The 20,256-nt window shown below is 40.5% G+C and overlaps 1 protein-coding gene across 5 annotated transcripts in view; it reads right to left on the reverse strand.

Annotated features, from left to right (window-relative positions):
- ANO4 (anoctamin 4) overlaps positions 1–20,256 on the reverse strand; it is a 276,016-nt gene that overhangs the window by 25,874 nt on the left and 229,886 nt on the right. For all 5 annotated transcript variants that reach the window (XR_012921397.1, XM_076007082.1, XM_076007081.1 and 2 more), the window contains 7 exons: positions 16,403–16,485; positions 13,427–13,567; positions 10,020–10,184; positions 4,445–4,481; positions 2,121–2,232; positions 1,060–1,117; positions 824–921 (listed from right to left, as the gene is read on the reverse strand). Coding sequence is in view for 4 of the 5 variants with exons in the window: in XM_076007082.1 (XP_075863197.1) it covers positions 824–921; positions 1,060–1,117; positions 2,121–2,232; positions 4,445–4,481; positions 10,020–10,184; positions 13,427–13,567; positions 16,403–16,485 (694 nt within the window). In the remaining variant the exon portion in view is untranslated. The remainder of the gene's footprint in view (positions 1–823; positions 922–1,059; positions 1,118–2,120; positions 2,233–4,444; positions 4,482–10,019; positions 10,185–13,426; positions 13,568–16,402; positions 16,486–20,256) is intronic.

The raw sequence follows: 20,256 nt of genomic DNA on the forward strand, positions 1-20,256 counted from the left end.
ATTTATAGGGGACATTAAATACCTGGAATAAGATTTCTAAAAATAAATCTAAGAATAGAAACTTACTGGCATGGGTTCTGACAGGGAGCTAAGAAAAGACCTTCTGAAGTGAACCAGGTTTCAGCTAATTATTCTGGCTGAGTGGTCCTTCCTGAAACTTGGGGTTCTCTATGTCCCCACACAGACACTGCGCTGACATGGAAACCGACAGGTGTGGAACTATAGCAGAAATAGAAGTATTCATGATTTACATCCCCCTTAAAACTTAACTGACTGGAACTGAGCAAACACAGCAGAATTCAAGGTTATCCTTACAAAAGTGATTCGAGTTTTTGTCCATTGTTGTCAACCGGTTAAGATATGCTGACTTAGAAATACTTCCGTTCTGACTGAACTTTTCTCCTTTTCATAAGCTTTTTCTGTATAGTCTGAATTTAAGGTAGTTTTTAAAAAATTGCCATTCCTGATTTATCACAGGGGTGGTGGAGTGGAGGTATAATTAATGTGTCATACACAGCTAGGGACTTGAATGCCGAAGCCCAAAGGGTCACAGGTGTCATTTAAAGCAGCTTACAAGCAAGTATCCAATATTTAGGGGTCCAAAGAGACTTCTTAAAGAATTCTTCACTTTTGTTCATGTGCATTGCACTAAATCTTCCAAAAGAGCCAATGGTTATTATTTTCATGATTGCCTTTGAGTGTCTAAATGTGAGCACTTAGTTCCAGGTACACATATGTCTGCATTGCTTATCTTACTTGCCACACCTAGAAAAGCCAATAATGAGCAATGCTGCCTCTCCATTACTGATACTAGGGTACTTACGGGTAGCCAAGTTCCATGAAATTATTCCAGGTCTGCTTTAGCACCATTATAATACCCATTTGCATACAGAGATCAATAAGGCATCCACTAGGGTGGCACTGCAAGGTAAGCAAACACAGAAATTCCAGAATCAATGGAGAGGAAGAAAGGGTGTCTGGTTTCTAATCTACACAAAGTTGCCCGAAGGCTGTTTAATGCAAGTCCATAGGAAACAAGGAATGAGGGAGAATACAGACCTCTTCTAGTCTCCATCTGTTTATCAGCCTCAAGTAGGCACCTGGGTGTCCTGTAAATCTTCAACACACAGAGAAAAACAAGCCATCAGCATTCTGTCGGCCTGAGCTTTCAGTGAATATTATGTTCAGTTTAGTACATCCTCCAATGTGAGCTACTGGTACACCAAGCATCAGGTCTAAAGGAATTAGGAAATCCCCCAGAGCTGTCAGGATGACAGCTTCTAGAATTCTCCAGAGGACATTTCTCTTCTAGTCTTTCTGTCTAGCTGCTGACCGCAGAGGCCAGTTCTTGCTGCTTGCTGTGACTTTGAACATTTCCTGTTGTATATCAAGTGTTCTGGCCTGGGTAAGCAGCAGTTTTACTCCTGGATTTAAACACATTGGATCTTTTTTGAATAATAGTAATGCTGTCTTTTAAAAAAATTATCAAACTATTTGACTAGACTTTTGTGCTACTGGAGTAAACTGAGGAGAGGCTGCTGCATCCATCTCACCAAAACCCTGTACCAGGCCCTTCCCTGTTCCCCACCTCCTCAGAAACGCTGCCAGATGCAATGGAATTCATGCGACATTACCGCTAAATATGGAAGCTTTCCCACATCCTCATAACTGCTGGATTTAAAAGTCACCTGGCATCCTCTGGCACCCTGTTTCTTCCCCCTTTCCTGTTGGGATGTCCTTCCCTCTTCTGTGAAGTCAGGGGTCCAGGGCATGCTGCAGGCCACCTCCCCTTTATGCCACCTGCTCTCAGGTATGAGAATCCAGGGGCCTGATTCAGGTGCAGACAGAGGCCAGAGTTCTCAAGGCATCACTCACGTGTGCAAACTATTTTCATCTGCTTACCTTAGCAATAAAAGGTGCACAGGCACTCTTGAGTGAAGACTATTTCCTTGGGATGTGAGGTGGCTTTGAGGTTTGGGAAGAAAAAGGAGGAAGATGCTCTGCTCTTTTTACACTTTGTATAAATCACCCTAAAGGGGGGGGGTTTCTATCACCCCTGGTCAGTGACCTCCGAGTCTTCTGTCCTTGGCTTTGGGAGGTGCAAAGGGGTAGGTTCTTACCTTCCAAGGAAGAATGCAATGTAAAACGTAGAGCTGTTCAGATTGACAAACTGAAAAAGAAACATTTTCAAGGTGAAGCTGTTCTCCCACTCGGACTCCGTGCGAGGCTGTTCTGTGGATAAAAGGGGAGCAGAGTTTGAGAGGCTGAATCTGACCCCTCTCAACGCCCTCTCTCCCTCTGCCCACACGCAGGGCAGGGCAGAGACTGCTGCCGCAGGAGACTCCAGTTTGGCGTGTGACCGCGTGTGGTGGAATGGACCTTCCATAGGATCCTCAAGCTCACAGACCAGCCCCAGCAGGGATCTGATGAGAAGTGGTTCTGACCTATCCAAGGGGACTGGACATCCAGAATGATGCCCAGAGATCCCGGAGCAGAGACAGCCTGGCTGAAGGGGCCTCCTTCCCAGTCCCATCTCTCTGCAGTGGCCTTTCATTTTCCTCTTGGTTCCTGCCCCTGGGTGGAGTCAGACCCCCTCCCACCCCCTAATAATTCCTTGGTCTTGACTTCCCATCCCAGGGCCAATGTCAGCCTGCTGTGTAAGAGCGAGTCAGGTCCCTATCACAGATGCTGGCAGTATCTGATCCTGCGCCTATATCCTCACCCACCATCTTCCATCCTCACTCACAAATTCCACACAGATGACCTCATGTTCAGGGCTTTTACTGCACATCACCATCTGTGCCTTATGATTTCCTGACCTCAGTCAGAGGCCAATTCTTGTCTCCTTGTATTTCAACTTCCATAAAGCATTTGGACATTGTGATGTAAACCAAAGCATGGATCTGTCTGCCCTCAAGATCAAACCTCCAGCTAGAAATCTCATGCTAAATGCACTTATCCTTCCCCGGGAGCTGCATGCTCACCTCAAACAATGTCTAAGAAAATGCATTGAATGGGACAGCATTTTCTCTGTTTCCATTTGCCCTGAGCTTCTAATCGCTCAATTAACACTTCACCCCACCAATTCCTTTTCTGTGAATTATGACTCAACATACTTTCTGGGAACATATCTGAGAAGGGAAGGGAGAGAATCTGATTTAAAATGGTTTAGATGTCAGCTTCAAAACAAGGTGGTCCTGCTGTTGGGGGCAGAAAAGGCGAAGGATTCTTAAAGGGTTTTAGCTTCATTTCGCTTCTGCTGCCGACCCTCTGGTTACATGGAATGGTCTCCTGGGTTGCTGGCCACAGGGTTCCCAGGTGTTCGAAGCATGAGTGGGCCAGGACTGAATCTCCAGTGGCATTTTTGCCAGTCTGCACCAAAGTGCCACTGAACGCAATCTACCAATGGGCACTTACTTCGTCCATAAACATAAACTTCTATCTTTTTGGGCCAGAAGTGCTGGCAATGGAAGATTTCAATGACATTAAAAGAGATAATGTAAAATGCCTAGCTCTATATCTGGCGCATAGAAAGGTTCAATAAATAGTATCTATTCTTATAGTGATTATTATAAATAAAAGGACTTTTGTGATTTTTTTGCCCCTCTGAACAAGCTATACATGGAATGCATTAAAGCAATTTATATGTGGGAACATGTAATTTTCTCAAACTGCATAGAGCACAATGACTAATACCTTGTTAATAAAACTGGGACAAAATCTTTATCTTGAAAAATATGGTAAATGTATAACTCATTGCTGGCTACCAGATTGTTAAGGTGCTTTATGGGGTCAGAGAAATATTCTTAGGGTGATTTGTCCAGATTAATGCTATTTCTACAAATATCAGTGATGGTTTGGCTGCCTATATTCCTGATAAAAGGCTCCTAGTCTTCAAAGCAAAATTTGCTATGATTTTTTATAGCATCGAAAACTTAATATATATATATATTTTTGAGATATGGTCTCACTATATCACCCAGGCTAGTCTCAAACTCCTGGGCTCAAACAATGCTCCTGCCTCAGCTTCCCAAGTAGCTGGGACTGCAGGCATGAGCCACCATTCCTGGCTGAAAATTAAACACATTTTAAATTTTATTGTATTAAAATTATAGGCAATAGCAAAGGAACACTTATCTAAATGATACTGGACACTTTATACATAGGTACTTATGTGATGTTATCTTTTTGTGTATGAAGAGAAAACTTAATTACTCTAACTCATGACAGATAATATTTGTGACAGGTTTTAAAGTTTTAGGTAGAAAAGATCCTCCAATTACTAGACATACTTAAAATGTTCTGTTGAGGGCAAAGAAAAACGGTTGTACACAATTTAAAATAAAGTGAATATTTTTTTTCAGCAGTATTTGAGAAAGAAAGCTTTGAAACATACTTTCTAGACCACAGTACTATACTGTGAAATAAAAAAGGTTCCACTTACCTAAATTTGTCAGAAGCAGCGCAACTTTTTCATAGAGCTGTAAAAGAAATTTTATATATTTAACAAATGAACTGTAGATGTTCTAAAATCTATGATTATAAAGGAAATAGGTAATCAAATCATGAGTGAAAATAATTTCATTAACCATCCATTGCTCAAACAATGAAAACACTGTGTATAACTGTGCCCTTTCAAGATAAGAAAGAAATGTACAAGGTCCCATTTAATTAGTTTTTAAATCTCTCTTCTTATTTTTAGGTGAACAATTCTGTGTCAACAAAGCTAGCTGCCACTAATTACCAGCTTTCTAAGTAACACTGGGCAAGTCACGACATTCCTGTGCCTTGATATCCTGAATGTAAAATCTCTAAGACCACTTCCAACGATGAGATTCTGCAATCCTATTGTTTATGGATTGCTGTACATTCTAGATTACAGCATTCATATACACTGGGGTGATTAAACATTATTGAAACCCCCAGAGCTTATACTACTCTGCTTTTCCATTAGTGCACTTGACACATCTTTAACTCACACATCCTTAACTCACCCAGTCATCTGGTAAATGGGTGGTCCTGAGGGAATTAAGGGTGTGTGTGTGTGTGTGTGTGTGTGTGTGTGTGTACGTGTGTCCACATGTGTACATGCCAAGGTTCAGAAGGTATAGTTTAGAGCAAACTCAGCTCTCAGAGAGTCCCTAGAGAGGGCATAAACTGAGAGAAAGCTTTTTCTAAAATGAAAGATGATAAATGAAAAGGAAAAGGAAAAATAGTTTAATAGAGTCGAACATTATGAAAATTACAAAGTAGTGAAAATAGGCCAGGCGTGGTGGTTCACCCCTGCAGTCCCAGCACTCTGGGAGGCCAAGGCGGGAGGATCGCTTGAGCTCGGGAGTTTGAGACCAGCCTGAGCAAGAGTGAGACCTCTACCAAAAATAGAAAAAAATAGCGGAGTGCAGCAGCATGCACCTATAGTCCCAGCTACTTGGGAGGCTGAGGCAGGAGGATGGCTTGAGCTCAGAGTTTGAGGTTGTAGTGAGCTATGATGATGCTACTGCACTCTAGCCAGGGCTGCAGAGCAAGACTCTGCCTCATTAAAAAAAAAATAAATAAAGTAGTGAAAACACACTGGTTAAAATTCCCCAGGCTGGAATTATAGCTATATCATCTAGGACTTGGGCAAGTTGAATTACCTCACCTCTTCTTCTACTGCTTTTCCTATAAGTAGGTAGGTATTGAACTCACTGGCCTTGAGGTCCTTCTAAATTTTTGAATTCTCTTATCTGAGAATTCTCTTATCTGAGATTTCTGCTAGCTACTGAAACAGGCAAAATCTCAGATTGTATCACTCCAAACTTTCAGCAATGACTGTGGTTTGCCATATTAAAATACAATTAATATGGCCATAGCATCAAATCTTGTACATAGAAACCTCAGACTATTGGAGTCCAGTGTTAAAGGAGATTGGTGTAACTTTCAATGAGAAACCCTGTGGTACAGACGAGTCATACCCATTTGATCATAAAAACAAAATCCTGGTAAACAACAGTTTAGAACAGATGTTCCAATCAAACATATTTTAATACTCCAAATGCACTATAACATGAAAATTATTCAATGGTATAATTATCAATGACAATTAGATTTGACTCATGAGACTATCTTTCTCAAGCACACAATTCTTGAGTAACTAGTTTATCTTTCATATCTTGCACGTTGACATATATTTGTCAAAGTGTCTCATTTTGCACACTTGTCTAAAAGGTCCTGGGATCTGATGATATGCCGTTGTTAATTGGGTATGAACACTGAAAAAATTGAAATTTAAAAAAGGAACAACATTAGAGTCAACATGTGATTAATATTAACTTCTTGAAAAATAAGGTCAAGTGTATGGGGTACAGCGGGGATCCGTGGTGTCAGTGAATACCTGATAGACATGTTGAGGATACGAGGGTGTTGACAGTGACACTCTGGACAGGACACGGCAGAGAAGGGCACATGCTCAGAGGGGCTCCTGGCAGCTAAGGGATCAGATGAGTGGTTTTTGGGAAAAGTCTGATATCTCATTAGGCAGTTGAGATAGAAACCAGGGATGGTTTGTTCTGATAAGAGCAGCTGCAAGTCAACATTTCTAAACTGGATGACACAAATTCTGATTGTTAACATCTGTGACTGACAGAAAGCATTCTGATCTTACGGACACATACAAAAAGAAGCTATGTGTACTCCTAATTTTATCTTGTCAGCCTGATTGACGTATGTGACCTCGTTCTGATGTAAGTCATATTTTCTGGCTTACTTCTTTCTGGAAGAAGAGATTGTGGTTTTCACTGTTTACAATATAATTAAATATCTGATTCATGTGGGTATGGCTGGATATAAAGGACAGTCAGAACTTTTTAGTCTCCTCCTGGGATATGTCCTTTGCTGGCCTATTTAGCTTGCAACCACCATGCTGAGATGCTCTTTGATCACTAGTGAAGCAGAACAGAATTGAGACAGTATTATTAGTAGCAAGAAAATCCATCCTATTTACTCCTATTCACTCTATTTTTGATATATTTACTTTTCAAGACAGGAAATAAAATGTAAACTACTAAGTATCCCTCAACTAGTCACTAAGAGGCATAATAATATTTTGTTAGGATCTAAAGAAGTTTCGTAAAATAATATGAATTCTAGTTTTAAAGTACATGCTACATATATATCATCAAATATACATCATCAAATCCAGAAAGTATGCATCCCTTATAGATCTGCTTCTTCAGTTAGGACTGGACAAATGTAGCAGAAAGTCAGAAACAGAATAGGTGCCTTATAATAATTATATTATTTAAAAATTAGACTTTAATGAATACAAATTAAAAACTAATCTAGCTCTCAAGGTTTTTATATTGAATTAATAAAAAAGTATTAATAAATAATGTCTATGTGGTGATTTTATTTTACAAGATCAGTATTATCAAAATTTTAAGTAGTTGAAAACAATTTAGATAGCTGTAAAAAAATCTGTATTATTGGATCATGAAAATATCTTAAGTAGAATAATTTCAGAAGCTAGGAGAGTTTAGTTCTGAACTGGTCAAAGCCACATTGTAGTCATTAGTCTGTCATCCATACGCTGAAATTTTCTTTCTAAGGACTTTTAAAATTTTTATTTTAGATACTCTGATGAAAACCATTTCAAACTATATTACACACTTGGTCGCCCTCATAACGGAACCTGCGAAGCTTCAGGGCATAGGACAAGCAAGTAAATGTGTGTGCTGGAATGAGATGTCATCAGAGACGGCTGAAGAGCGTGAGGCAATTGGCCCCCCGCACAAAAGGGTCCTGGCTGACGCTGCTTTTTGAGTTCTTATGATGCTTTTTCTTTTCTTTCCTTCTCCTTGCTGTGGCTTGCCATTTCCTGTTCTCGTCAGTATACTTGCCTCTGCAACCTTATGTCATTCTAGTTTGATGTTGGCTGGGAAATCAGAATGGGAGAAAATTTTCGCAAGCTGCACATCTGATAAAGGGCTGATAACTAGAATCTATTTAGAATTCAGGAAAATCAGCAAGAAAAAAACCAAACAACCCTATCAAAAAATGGGCAAAGGACATGAACAGAAACTTCTCAAAAGAAGAAAGAATAATGGCCAACAAACATATGAAAAAATGCTCAACATCTCTAATCATCAGGGAAATGCAAATCAAAACCACAATGAGATATTACTTAACTCCAGTGAAAATGGCCTTTATCAAAAAGTCCCCAAACAATAAATGCTGACATGGATGCGGAGAGATAGGAACACTCCTACACTGCTGGTAGGACTGCAAACTAGTTCAACCTCTGTGGAAAGCAATATGGAGATACCTTAAAGTGATACAAGTAGATCTACAATTTGATCCAGCAATCCCATTACGGGGCATCTACCCAAAAGATCAAAAGTCACTTTATGAAAAAGACACCTGCACTCGAATGTTTATAGCAGCACAATTCACAATTGCAAAGTTGTGGAAACAACCCAAGTGCCCATCAATTCATTAGTGGATTAATAAAATGTGGTATATGTATACCATGGAGTACTATTCAGCTTTAAGAAACAATGGTGATATAGCACCTCTTGTATTTTCCTGGATAGAGCTGGAACCCATTCTACTAGGTGAAGTATCTCAAGAATGGAAAAACAAGCACCACATGTACTCACCAGCAAATTGGTATTAACGAATCAACACCTCAGTGGCCATATAGGAATAACACTTATCGGGTGTTGGGCAGGTGGGAGGGGAGGAGGAGGGGATGGGTATATACAAACACAATGAGTGAGATGCACAACGTTTGGGGGATGGACACGCTTGAGGCTCTGTCTCAAGGGATGAGGGGGGGCATGGGCAATATACGTAACCTTAAAAAAATAAAAACAAATAAATGACAATAAACATAAAGGCATTCCTAAGATTAATACTTGTTAGCTTCAGTGTGTATACTCTACATCATCCATTCTGGCCACCCTGAAATACTTTGTGAGATAAAACGTGTAAAATGTCCTGTTGCTTGGCTCCTAGCACATAGTAGGTGCTTTGTAATGTAAGCAGAAAACGTATGGGCAACGTATGTTTACTCCGAGGGAGATGAAAGCCACTGCGCCTTGTGAACAGAGGAGTGATGCAAGCTACTCCCCGTGAGAAGCTCCGGCTTCCGCACTGAGCCTACACCATGGCAGCTGCGAGACCAGTCAGGAAGCCCCTGCAGTAATCCAGGTAAGAGAGGCTGGGGACCCGGACCAGGGACTGGTGGCCTTAAGGCCATGAGTGGCCTTCTAGTTCCTTAAATGTGGCTTTTTGACTGAATCAAAATTTTACAGAACAAATCCTTTTATGAAAAGGGGTGCAGCAGAGAAAGATGAAACTTTTCTTGCCACCTTTGGTGCTTAAAAAAGAACAATCTTGAAATCAGAAGGCCACGGTTTCCCCACCCATGGAAGGGTTTTAACCTGAGCAACTCCAATGGGGGAGGCCGTGGAAAGAGCCAATTCTGTAGGGCAGATGGAGAATTTGGGGTTGAAAGTGTTAGTGTAGGCAGTTTGACATATGTGTTTGGAGTTGGGGGAAAGATCTGGGCTGAAATATATTTTACCGCCTTGATAGTTTCCTTGCATGGAATTCTCAAGGAATGCTTTGGTTACTACCTACCTTGCCACCATTCAGAATCAAAAGGGAACAGGAAACAACATTGCCAACCTATGTCACAGGCTCTGAGCTGGGTGTTCTAAATACATTCTTTCTCTAAATTTCCCCAAGGGGTATACAGTATGATCTTACTGGACAAATAAGGGAACTAATGGCCAAAGAGATTGTATGTCTTGTCCAATCTTATGCTGCAAAAAAATCCCAGAGCCTGGATTTGAATCGAGCCTTTTAAACCCCCAGAGCTGAGTGCATCTCATGCCAGGCACTTTGCTGCCAGGACATCAGTGCTACGCGAGTGACCCACCTCTCTGAAGCCAGGTCCCTTTAGCAAGAGAAGAAAACTATCCCTGGCAGCCCACCTATTTTGATCCATTTTGCTACTTATCTTGTAGCTCACTTACCACGTTCAGCAACATAATGATACAAAAGTTGATGCACACGGCAGTCCCTGTGGTTGCAACCTGAGAGTTATTCCTGATTAACGCCCACTTAAAGGCGGCAAACGTGCTGACAGTCACCACCCGGTAAATGACGATTCCGAACACGGCGGCGATCACCACGCAGATCTGGCAGGAAGACAGAGGAGACCCAGTGAGCCCTTTGGTGGAATGTTTCAGGAAGAAGATTCACATTCCTGGCAAATCCTCTGATGAGAAGAGGAAATAATGCCATGGTGGTACTGGCTCAGGACACCACAACGAAATGCATACTTTTCATGGTGGTTAATACTTTCTCTTGCCTGTATTTTCTTTGTTATTCACATAGGAAAATCACAGTTTGGAAGTTGAGAATCTGTGTAAGCTATGGGGTAACACTTTTTAAAGTCAAATGTTCGATTGAGCAGATGAATAAATATTTATTATGGAAATCTCATCATGCTGTTCTTCTGTTTGAAATTGTTTATTGGTTTCCTATTACTCTAGGATAAAAGCAAAGTTCATATTGTGGCCCATATGGCTGTCTCTAGCCTGGTTGGGCACCATTCGCCCTTCCCTCTGAGGACCCCGTACCATCTCATAGTGCTTCAAATGAGCTAAACATCCTTAATCCTCAAGACCATTTCCTTTGCCTACCAGGACTACCCACCCAATCTCTTGCTAAACACACACACACTGACACTCACACAGCCTAGTTAACACCTACTCATCCTTCTTCACTTCTCAGCCGAAGCACCAGTTTATAAAGTTTTTCATGACCCCCAGATTATTTGTTACTTTTTTGTAATATGGTACCTATACCACATGAGTATATCTTCTTTCAGGATACTACTTATCATTTCTAACAATTTTTTTTCTTTTTTTTTTGAGACAGAGTCTCGCTTTGTTGCCCAGGCTAGAGTGAGTGCCGTGGCGTCAGCGTAGCTCACAGCAACCTTAAACTCCTGGGCTCAAGCAATCCTCCTGCCTCAGCCTCCCAAGTAGCTGGGACTACAGGCATGTGCCACCATGCCCGGCTAATTTTTTGTATATATATTAGTTGGCCAATTAATTTCTTTCTATTTATAGTAGAGATGGGGTCTCGCTCTTGCTCAGGCTGGTTTCGAATTCCTGACCTTGAGCAATCCGCCCACCTCGGCCTCCCAGAGTGCTAGGATTACAGGCATGAGCTATCACGCCTGGCCCACAATTTGTTTGATTATCGTCAATCTCCCCCACTAGAAAGTAAGCTCCAGGAGGGCAGGGATGGTATGTTTTGCTCACCATGGTGTATGCAGCACCTTAGTATAATTGCAGGTGCATAGTAGGTGCTCAGTTATTTGTTGCTGAATGGACCAACAATGTGATGTGTATCTAGTATCTTATTAATTGAATAGACACATAGACTGAAGCATATTTCCCTGAAGATTTTATGATATTTGAGAACAATACAGCATATCTTCTCTATGAAATATAATGCAGTCATCTCTCAGTATCCTCATGAAGCATCGGTTGCAGGACCCTCTATAAATACTCCAAATCCACAGATGATCAAGTCTTTTTTTATAAAATGGTGTAGCATTTGCATAACCTATGCACACTCTCCTATATACTTTAAATCATTACTAGATGATTTATAATACTTAATGCAGTCAAATGCTAGGCAAATGATTGTTTTTACTATATTGTTTAGGGAATAATGACAAGAAAAAAGTCTGTATATGTTTAATACAGATACATCATTCTTTTTTTTTTCCTAAATTTTTTGCATCTGCAGTTGGTTGAATATAAATAAGGGCCAATTGTAATGCGAATCTGAGACTCCAAGAAGTTTTGTGACTTTCACTAGGTGATTTACCTAATACGTGTTAAGAGGAGAGATCTTAGCCCACTTAATTATCACAAGCTATATCCTAACGCCAAGCCTCAGGAAGGCCTCTGCTGACATGGAGATTCCTTTCTTCACATAAGTATTCCTTTGTTTTGTACAAATTTTATTTCCTGTTTACTTCTAAGGGTGATATGCTCTGAAAGCTTGGGTATAAGCCCTAGCTAGAACTGGCCAAAATAATAATAACATGATAATAATCAAATAAAGAAATTAAAACCTGCCTAGAACTTAATCCTGGAGCTGTTGATCAGGAGACAGGTAAAATCAGTCCTAAAATTCAGACAAGGGTGGTAATGTGGTAGGATGGAGAGCTCACTGGACTCAGAGTCAGAGGACAGACCAGAGTCCTGGCTCAGCTATTACCCAGCAACATGACCTTGGGCAAGCCTGTCTTCTCCATGGCTTCAGCCTCCTGTGCTTCATGTTTCCCATCTGTAGATCAGGGAAAGCTTAATCTATGTCTATGGGTCTTATGTGAGAAACAAAACAATAAATATAAATGTGTGTTTAAAAGGCAAAGCATGACACAATTGCTTACAAAGTGACATCTACAGAAGTGTATGGATCTGAACCTTGGTCTGAGCCCAGGGACTCTGGGCAAGCTGCGCAGCCTTCCATGTCCCTGCTTTCTTAGTGGCAGAAGTGGGTAGCCTGCCTGGGCTTGCCATAGTTTTGTTCTTTGTACTCCAATGGCTTTGGGCATGTATTTACCCATTTGTCTTTTGGAAAAAAGAAAGAAGGGTCCTAACAATCCTTTATTGTTCTACAATGACATTTCTGGAAAATTTGCATATGTTTTATTTAGAAATTAATTGTATCAAAGTTCATCTCTAAATGACTTCCTTTTAGGAAAAGCTGACAACTCAGCTCTAAGTTAGTGTTTTTCAAACTGGTAAGACCATTAGTGAGTCAGGAAATCAATTTTGGGAGATTTTATCTGGTAGTAAAAATATAGACATAATAAAACAGAAAAACCAGAGTTTATTGCATATTGTAAAGCTGACTATTGTTTTAGTTATATTCAGTTTTTGACATCTACTTGCATAGCATATACTGGCTTATGACGGAGAATGCATTTCTTACTGCATGGGCATGGGAAAAAGGTGGAAAAACACTGCTGGAGATCCTACCCCAAATTTTCAGTTCCTTTTAGCATGGCATAGTGGAACATTTTCAGTTCCTTTCAGCATGGCATAGTGGAACATGGCGAGTGGCAAGAACATCATATTGGAGTAGAGGGCCTGAGCTCTTAGCCACTTACTGGCTGACCGTAGGCAAGCCCCACAACCTTTTGGAGTCTCAGCTGCTCCATCTGTAATATGGGCATGGCAATACCATCCCTGACCACCAAACAGAGCTATTATGAGGATTAAATAACATAAAGTGAAAAATGTTTTATAGAACTATGCAAATGCCTGATACAATTATTGTTGTTTTTGTGCTATAGGTTTGTACTTTATGAAACAAATAAAGGGATTTTTTTTTAAAAAAATTTTCAAACCATAAAAAATATTCCAGATGCAGAAACGATAAGTCTGCTGCATTTATCTGCAAATGCTTGATAAGGTTCTGGCTTTCCGGAAATGGGATTCATCCGCTCTTTCTTGGAATACTTGGCTTCAAACTGGGGTCGGATTTCTTCCTAAAAGAGAAGCAGATACATTTTTATGCACTGAAGAGGTGTTCACACAATAAGAGAAGAATATATCATTTTACCCCAGTGTAAAACTGAGTCAATAGCTGTCACGCTAATCAATCAGCCACCCCAGGCTTAAATGTTTGAAAATTGGCCACTTGAAGAAAATCTAAAGATGGAAGATCAAGATTTACTATCATCAAAAGCAATGTGATTTAGACTAACAGTTATGTTTCTCTGTTATCTTACTAAACTAAGCTTGAAGAAAGAAGCTGATAATAAAATTTTAAAAGCAACCATATGTTCTGTCCTTAGTGATTGGGAGCAACTAATAAGCTTTTACTTTTATTACCAGAGAGTGATATGGACACCAGGACAAAGGAGGCTTCTGAACAGGAAAATATTTTACAAATTATAATAACAGCATAAATCTTAGTTTTCTCCTACAAATGTTTTTTTTTTTGTTGTTGTTGTTTTTGCATTTTTAGATTTAAGTAACTAAAAACATGGTGGATCTACTTTTTGATAAGGTCACACAGGAGTCATTCATCTTTAAACAATAGATTTTAAATGTATTCTTAACTGTTATTGAAAATAAGGTAAACACCTTTCAAAACCAGCTAAAATCGAGGCTCCTCTAATTCTAAATCAAGCTTTTATCTTATTTAGCTGAGCCCCATCCAAACGTGAAAGCTTCTGACTAAAAAGCAATTATGGGGATTAGGAAAAGGTAATTAGCACGAGGGCACGCTGATGTGGCTCTGGGTAATTAAGTATATGTTTTATTTGAGTGTTTTGGAAGAGATGGACAAGCGGAAACTCTGGTGGAAGGGAGATTGAGTTAAAGCAATGCAGATAGACTTGAGACGTGGAAGAAGGTATTGACAGATAACTAAGAAAGAGCTGACAGGAGAGAGGTCACGGAGAGTGAGCACAGTTTGGTCACAGCCATCATAGTAGCATGACGGGCAGCCTCTGTGTCAGTTTAGCCTGACTCATGCCACAGTGTAAGTGCCAGATCTCCCTCAGGGCAGGTCATGGGTAGGATTGGTAGGAGATGAAGCTAGAAGCAGGCTCTGTCTCTTTCATTTATTTCAGGTAGTTATACTTGAGGATATAAACAGAGTGGGCTTAGACTGTTTTATTTATTTGGGAAACTTTCAATTTATTAGGCTTCAATTTATAAGTGTCATCAAGAGCCCTTGAGCTAGCCAATCAAAAACGGAGGCTAGTCATGCAGCCAGGTCTGTGCTCCTTGGTGTCATAAGCTGAATTGTATCATGTCCCCCAAATTCATAAGTTGAAGTCCTAACCCCCAGTACCTCAAAATGTGACCATATGTGGAAACAGGTTCTTTACAGAATTAAAGATGTAAGGTCATTAGGGTGGATCCTAATCCAATATGACTGGCATCTTTATGAGAAGACGAAATTTGGACACAGACACACACAAAGGAAAAATAATGTGAAGACACAGGAGAAGATGTCCTCCATAAGCCAAGAAGGGAGGCCTGGAACAGATTGCTCCATGGTGGCCCTCAGAAGAAACCCACCCTGCTGACACCTTGATTTTGGACTTCTAGCCTCCAGAATGGTGAGCACACAAATTTCTATTGTTTAAGTTATGCAGTCTGTGGTACTTTGTTATGGATGCCCTAGCAAAATAATGTACTAGGTTATCCCAGAAGAAGGTATGCAGTGAGTCCAGGCTTTTCTGCACAATAAGCTGGGAGCCATGGGCTAGAAGTAAGGCAGTTCCACAATGAATCCCAAACTGAGAACTAGAGGTGTGATTTGAAGGAAACAAACAAACAAACAAAAAAGCCTCTCAAAATTACTTCTCCCACCAAGCCTCCCAGTGCTAAAATTCTCAATATTCATATTTCTAGAAGATTCCTTTTAGTATATAAAGATACACATATATGTTTCCTGTAAGGAAAACACACATTAATTTCCATTGTCACATCACATGTCTATGATGGGTTTATCTGACTGGTGGCATCGTGAGGCTCTGAGGTACGAGACTCAGGAGAGGTAAGAGATGAGGAATGACAGGGAGGAGAGGGGAGCTGAGGCCTGGACCAACATCAAGGGAAAGCAAGGTCTGATGGGACAATGTGGTGACCATGCCCCGCTGGGTACTTGAGACTTCTGACAGGAAAGGGGCAAGGAGAGAGTGTTAAAACCAGATAGAGGTCAGGAAAGAGCACAGTGGATTGGTCAAGAAGAGGGTAAGAGGAGAATGATAGCACTGGTGAATGTGCTGAGAAGGTGACGTCTCAGAGACCACGTTTGTCTTGGCAGTTTCACCTAGAGCCGGCCCCACCTTTAGCCACATCCCCAAAGGTAGCTGCTTAGGAGTGGTTTCTCCTCAGCATTTGCCACCTGATGCGACACTTCAGAGCTGTGCACACCTGGGCAGTGTCCTGGGTACTGAGGTGCTCACAGAAATGTTTCCTTAAAGCAATTTTCTTAGAAGGTCGTCTTCCATGTGCCTAGAGATGTAAAACTAATGCCCTTTTTCTGCTGAAGTAAAGAAAATGGATGACATTTAAGAAAACTAAAAAACATCTTACCAATTCTTTTGGGTTCTCTACTCACAAGTGAAATCCTTCACTTACTCATAGAATTTTATTCCATGAAGGAATCAAAGTGCTTAAAAAAATTTTTTTTTTTGCCAGTCCCTTCTTATACTACTTGAAATTTCCTACAAAGGCAAGTATTGAAAATGCTTTATGAGTAAACGGGACTTCTGTCCCGGAGCTGAGAGTGATGATTCAAGGGAATTGTGTACTTCTTGGTGATTTGCTTTCTAAAAAATTCGCAGGTAAGTGATACAAACCTCCTCTTCTTCCCAGTCTATCAAATCCCAGTCATACGCAATTACGGCTCGCCGTCTTTTCCAGAACTCCAGGAAAACTGTTGCTGGAACAAGCAGAGAAAGACAAAGACAATTTCGAGTAAAAGTAAAACAACGCTATTAACTGTGTCACTGAATAATGAAGCCATTGCAAAGAATGACAGCTGTTTGTGTAAGCATCCCAGAATATCAGAATTTCTAGCTAAACTTCATTTAACAAGGACCATTTTCTGAGAATTACTAAGCTTGCATCGAACATAATAAAAAATGAGAGATTTCATTTAGAATTAAATTAAGCTGGTTTGCAAGTGGAGGCAGAACAGACTTATTAGAATAACAAAGCTCCTAGGATGTAAGAACACAGGGAACTGGGTTACAAACATCTTTCTAACTGATAGAGCATCCATTTTTAAAAGCAAGGAGCAGGAAGGGGTAGAAAAGCAAAAACAAAACTTAGCAGTTCAGACATGTCTGATTGGTAGTGACTTCTTGTTCCCCAAATCCTGCTCACAGCAAATACCTGTGTAAAATATATTTTGCTATCTTATGGAAGGAAGATATTTTATTGGTAGGAGTCCTGTTGCTCCTCTTTTTCTCCAAACCATCTCTTTTGTTGCCACAGTGAAGGCAAACGTGTCTATTATGAACTTTTTCCAGGAAGTGTGAGCTAGCTGGCCTTCCCACCCAGAGAAATCTTGGAGTTATCTTCATTCAACCAAAATAACTTTCTATTCAATTTAATTAAAAAAAATCTACTTAAATGAATTATTGAGCATTATGCACTAAAAGAGAGAGAGAAAAAATAAGACACACTCCTGCTGCCTTGGAAGGCACAATGAAGGGACACACAGACACGCACACGCTCCTTTTGGGGATGACAGCAGCCAGAGACATCGCAGAGACACCCCAGGAGAGAGAACTGGTGGATCTATCTCTTAGGGGCCTTGATGTGCAGTTAGACTTACAGAAGGCAAAAATATGTCGTATATTTGGGATAAGTTCCATGGGGAAATGCAAATGCCCAAACGCCCATTCCAAAGAAAGATAATTACTTTCTTTTTCTCTATTCCCCCTTATTTTCACACTACTTCCTCATTAGTACTATTTGGACATTGAAGGCACAATTTTAAAAGTAACTAGAGAGATACTCTAAAGCAATAGATAAAAGTTCTCTGGCATGTGGCCTAGACAGTCCTAAATTTGAAATTCAACTCGAATACAAGTGGTGCTACTGTTGGCAAATTAATTCACTTTTCTAATCCTTAATTTCCTGATAAGCATACTCTCTTACCTGAAACGCTAAATGTTTAAATGCTTTAAAAATTCTAAATTTTTTTCTCTAAGTTTGGCATAAACTCATCTGGTGGCGAGCTCTGACCTGGACTGATGTGAGGCTCCTTAGGGTCTCCATTTATTCCACTTAGTGAGACTGCTCATGCGTCAAAAGCAGCCATATTAATATATTTGAGTATGAGTCCTTCCCCAGACCTGCTGGGACATTTCATAATATGCGGTCTGTTTAATACCTTTCTAAAATCTGAAAAATTTAGAATAGTTACAGTTGTTAAGAAAGATACAATGAACACAATCAAGTGTTTAATTCTGGAAGACGGAAATTAAAATAAATATACGTGTTGGGGGTTACAGAAGTGCTAGCACTGAGCAGCCAGTTTCTACCGGAGTCCTTCCTGCGAGTCTTGCTGTCTCAGGGATCCCCAAGCCCATCCCCAGGTTTGGTGATTCACTAGGAAGATTCACAGGACTCAGAATATAGTTGTACTGATGACTAAGATTTATTATAGTGACAGGCCGCAAAGAGAAAAGGCACACGGGGCGAAGTCTGCAGGAAACAGGCACAAGCTTCCAACAGTCCTTTTTCCAGTGGAGTCACACAGGATGTTCTTCACTCCTCCACAACGAGTTGTGCCAACACACATGAAATGTTGTCTAACAGGGAAGCTCACTAAAAACTCAGTGCCCAGGGTTTTTACTGGGGGCTCGTCACACAGGTACCCTCTGCCTAGCACGTACTAAAATTCCAGAGTCCCAGAAGGAAAGCATAAATCATGCTGTTTATGTATGTAGTTTATGCACAATGAGTTACTCTCAGCCATTAGAGTGGTGGAAACTTTCCTGAAATCCAAGTTCCCAGATGTTAACTAAGGGTCAATCTTGCAAGCGGGCCTTTGTTGCCCTCTGCCTCATCAAATTATCTTATCTTTGCGCAGTGTCCCTGGTACAATTCCTTTACTAGGTCCTCTGGCCCCTCAAGCAAATGCTACCTTATAAAGACTTTCTCTCTTTGGTCTCTAGAGGGTCGTCAGCCTTGAGGAGACAAGAAGCCCAGTCCTTGAATGTGTGTGGAGGAATTTGGGGGCAGCCTCAGTCCACAGGATATATATCTAATCTATATTACTGGCACTTGCTGCTCTCATTAAGTCCTACCAACTCGTCTGTGGTCCTTGTCTGAAGGAACTAACTTCTAAGATGAGCCAGTGGCTGTCAAATTATTCCATCACCTTTTTCCTCCTCAGTATGTGCTGACCCCCACCTGGAGGAGAGAGAGACTGTAACCATTAATTCCCTGTTTTAACCTATTCAGGCTGCTACAACAATATATAATTAACTGGGTAGCTTGTAAACAATATAAATTTATTTCTCATGGCTCTGGAGGATGGGAAGTCCAAGATCAAGGCATCAGCAGATTTGGTGTCTGGTGAGAGGTCGCTTTCTAGTTCATAGATGGCACCTCCCAGCTGTGCCCTTACATGGTGGAAGGGGCTAGCTAGCTCTTTGGGGTCTCTAATAAGGCCACTAATTCAATCACAAGGACTCTGGCTTAAGTACCTCTGCAAGGCCCCTCTTCTTCAATACCATTACCTTGAGGGATAGGTAGAATTTCAACAAATAAGGGACATACATATTCGAACCCTAACACTTCCTTCTTTGGCTAACAATCCTCTTCTCTCTCTAATTCTAGAACTTGGGAGGATGAGAAGAAGACATTAGTTGCTTATGCATTTGCCATTCTCTTATAGTGTTTTTGTGTGAAAATACCCATTCATTTGAGGAAGAAGAATCTGTTTCTATCTCTACCTATGAAATGTAATCAAAGTGAGATAGTTCATTTCTTTTCTAGGCAAAGCTCCAATTCCATGATTTAAATTCCCTTCCCTAAATACCCACAGCCCTGGGAGCCCCTTGCCCTTTGAGTGTGCCTAGTTATACGCCGCCTTACGTTATAAGCTCACACTTTCTTCTTTGTCTCCTTCAAAGATGGCTTATGCTATATATACATTTGTTATATATATATATATCTTTATGTTATATATATCTTTCTTCTATACCAGAACTATGATAAGTTTGATTTAAAAAGTATATTTCTTTTATGGATTGATTTTCAAAAGATAAAATTCCTTAGAGTTTTGCCAAGTTTTTTTTTTTTTTTGTATGTGGAACTCTTTCTGCAAGAATTTTCCCACTTGAAGCATCAGAAGGCTTGACCTTATTGCTAACATTTGAACTTCTTAGATTCCAATCTATCTTTGTATCTTGCTAATGATTTATCTAAATCCAGATCCAACCAGGTACCCTGGGAATCAGTGCAACCACATCATCTATAGAATAAAATCCCTGTCACCAGCTCAGGATGAGGATGCAAGGCCCTAAATGAACCTGTGTGTGCCCAACTCTCCCTGTCCTGACTTGCACCCTCACCTCCAGGGTAAATCACTGGCAGTTTCACATGTGAGCTGCTTCATACATTCTCAGTTTTACCCACACTATTTCCTTGGCTTGTAATGTTTTTTCCCTATTTGGGTCCATCTGGTCAACTC

The sequence above is a fragment of the Microcebus murinus genome, chromosome 10, assembly GCF_040939455.1.
Source record: "Microcebus murinus isolate Inina chromosome 10, M.murinus_Inina_mat1.0, whole genome shotgun sequence".
Lineage (NCBI taxonomy): Eukaryota > Metazoa > Chordata > Mammalia > Primates > Cheirogaleidae > Microcebus > Microcebus murinus.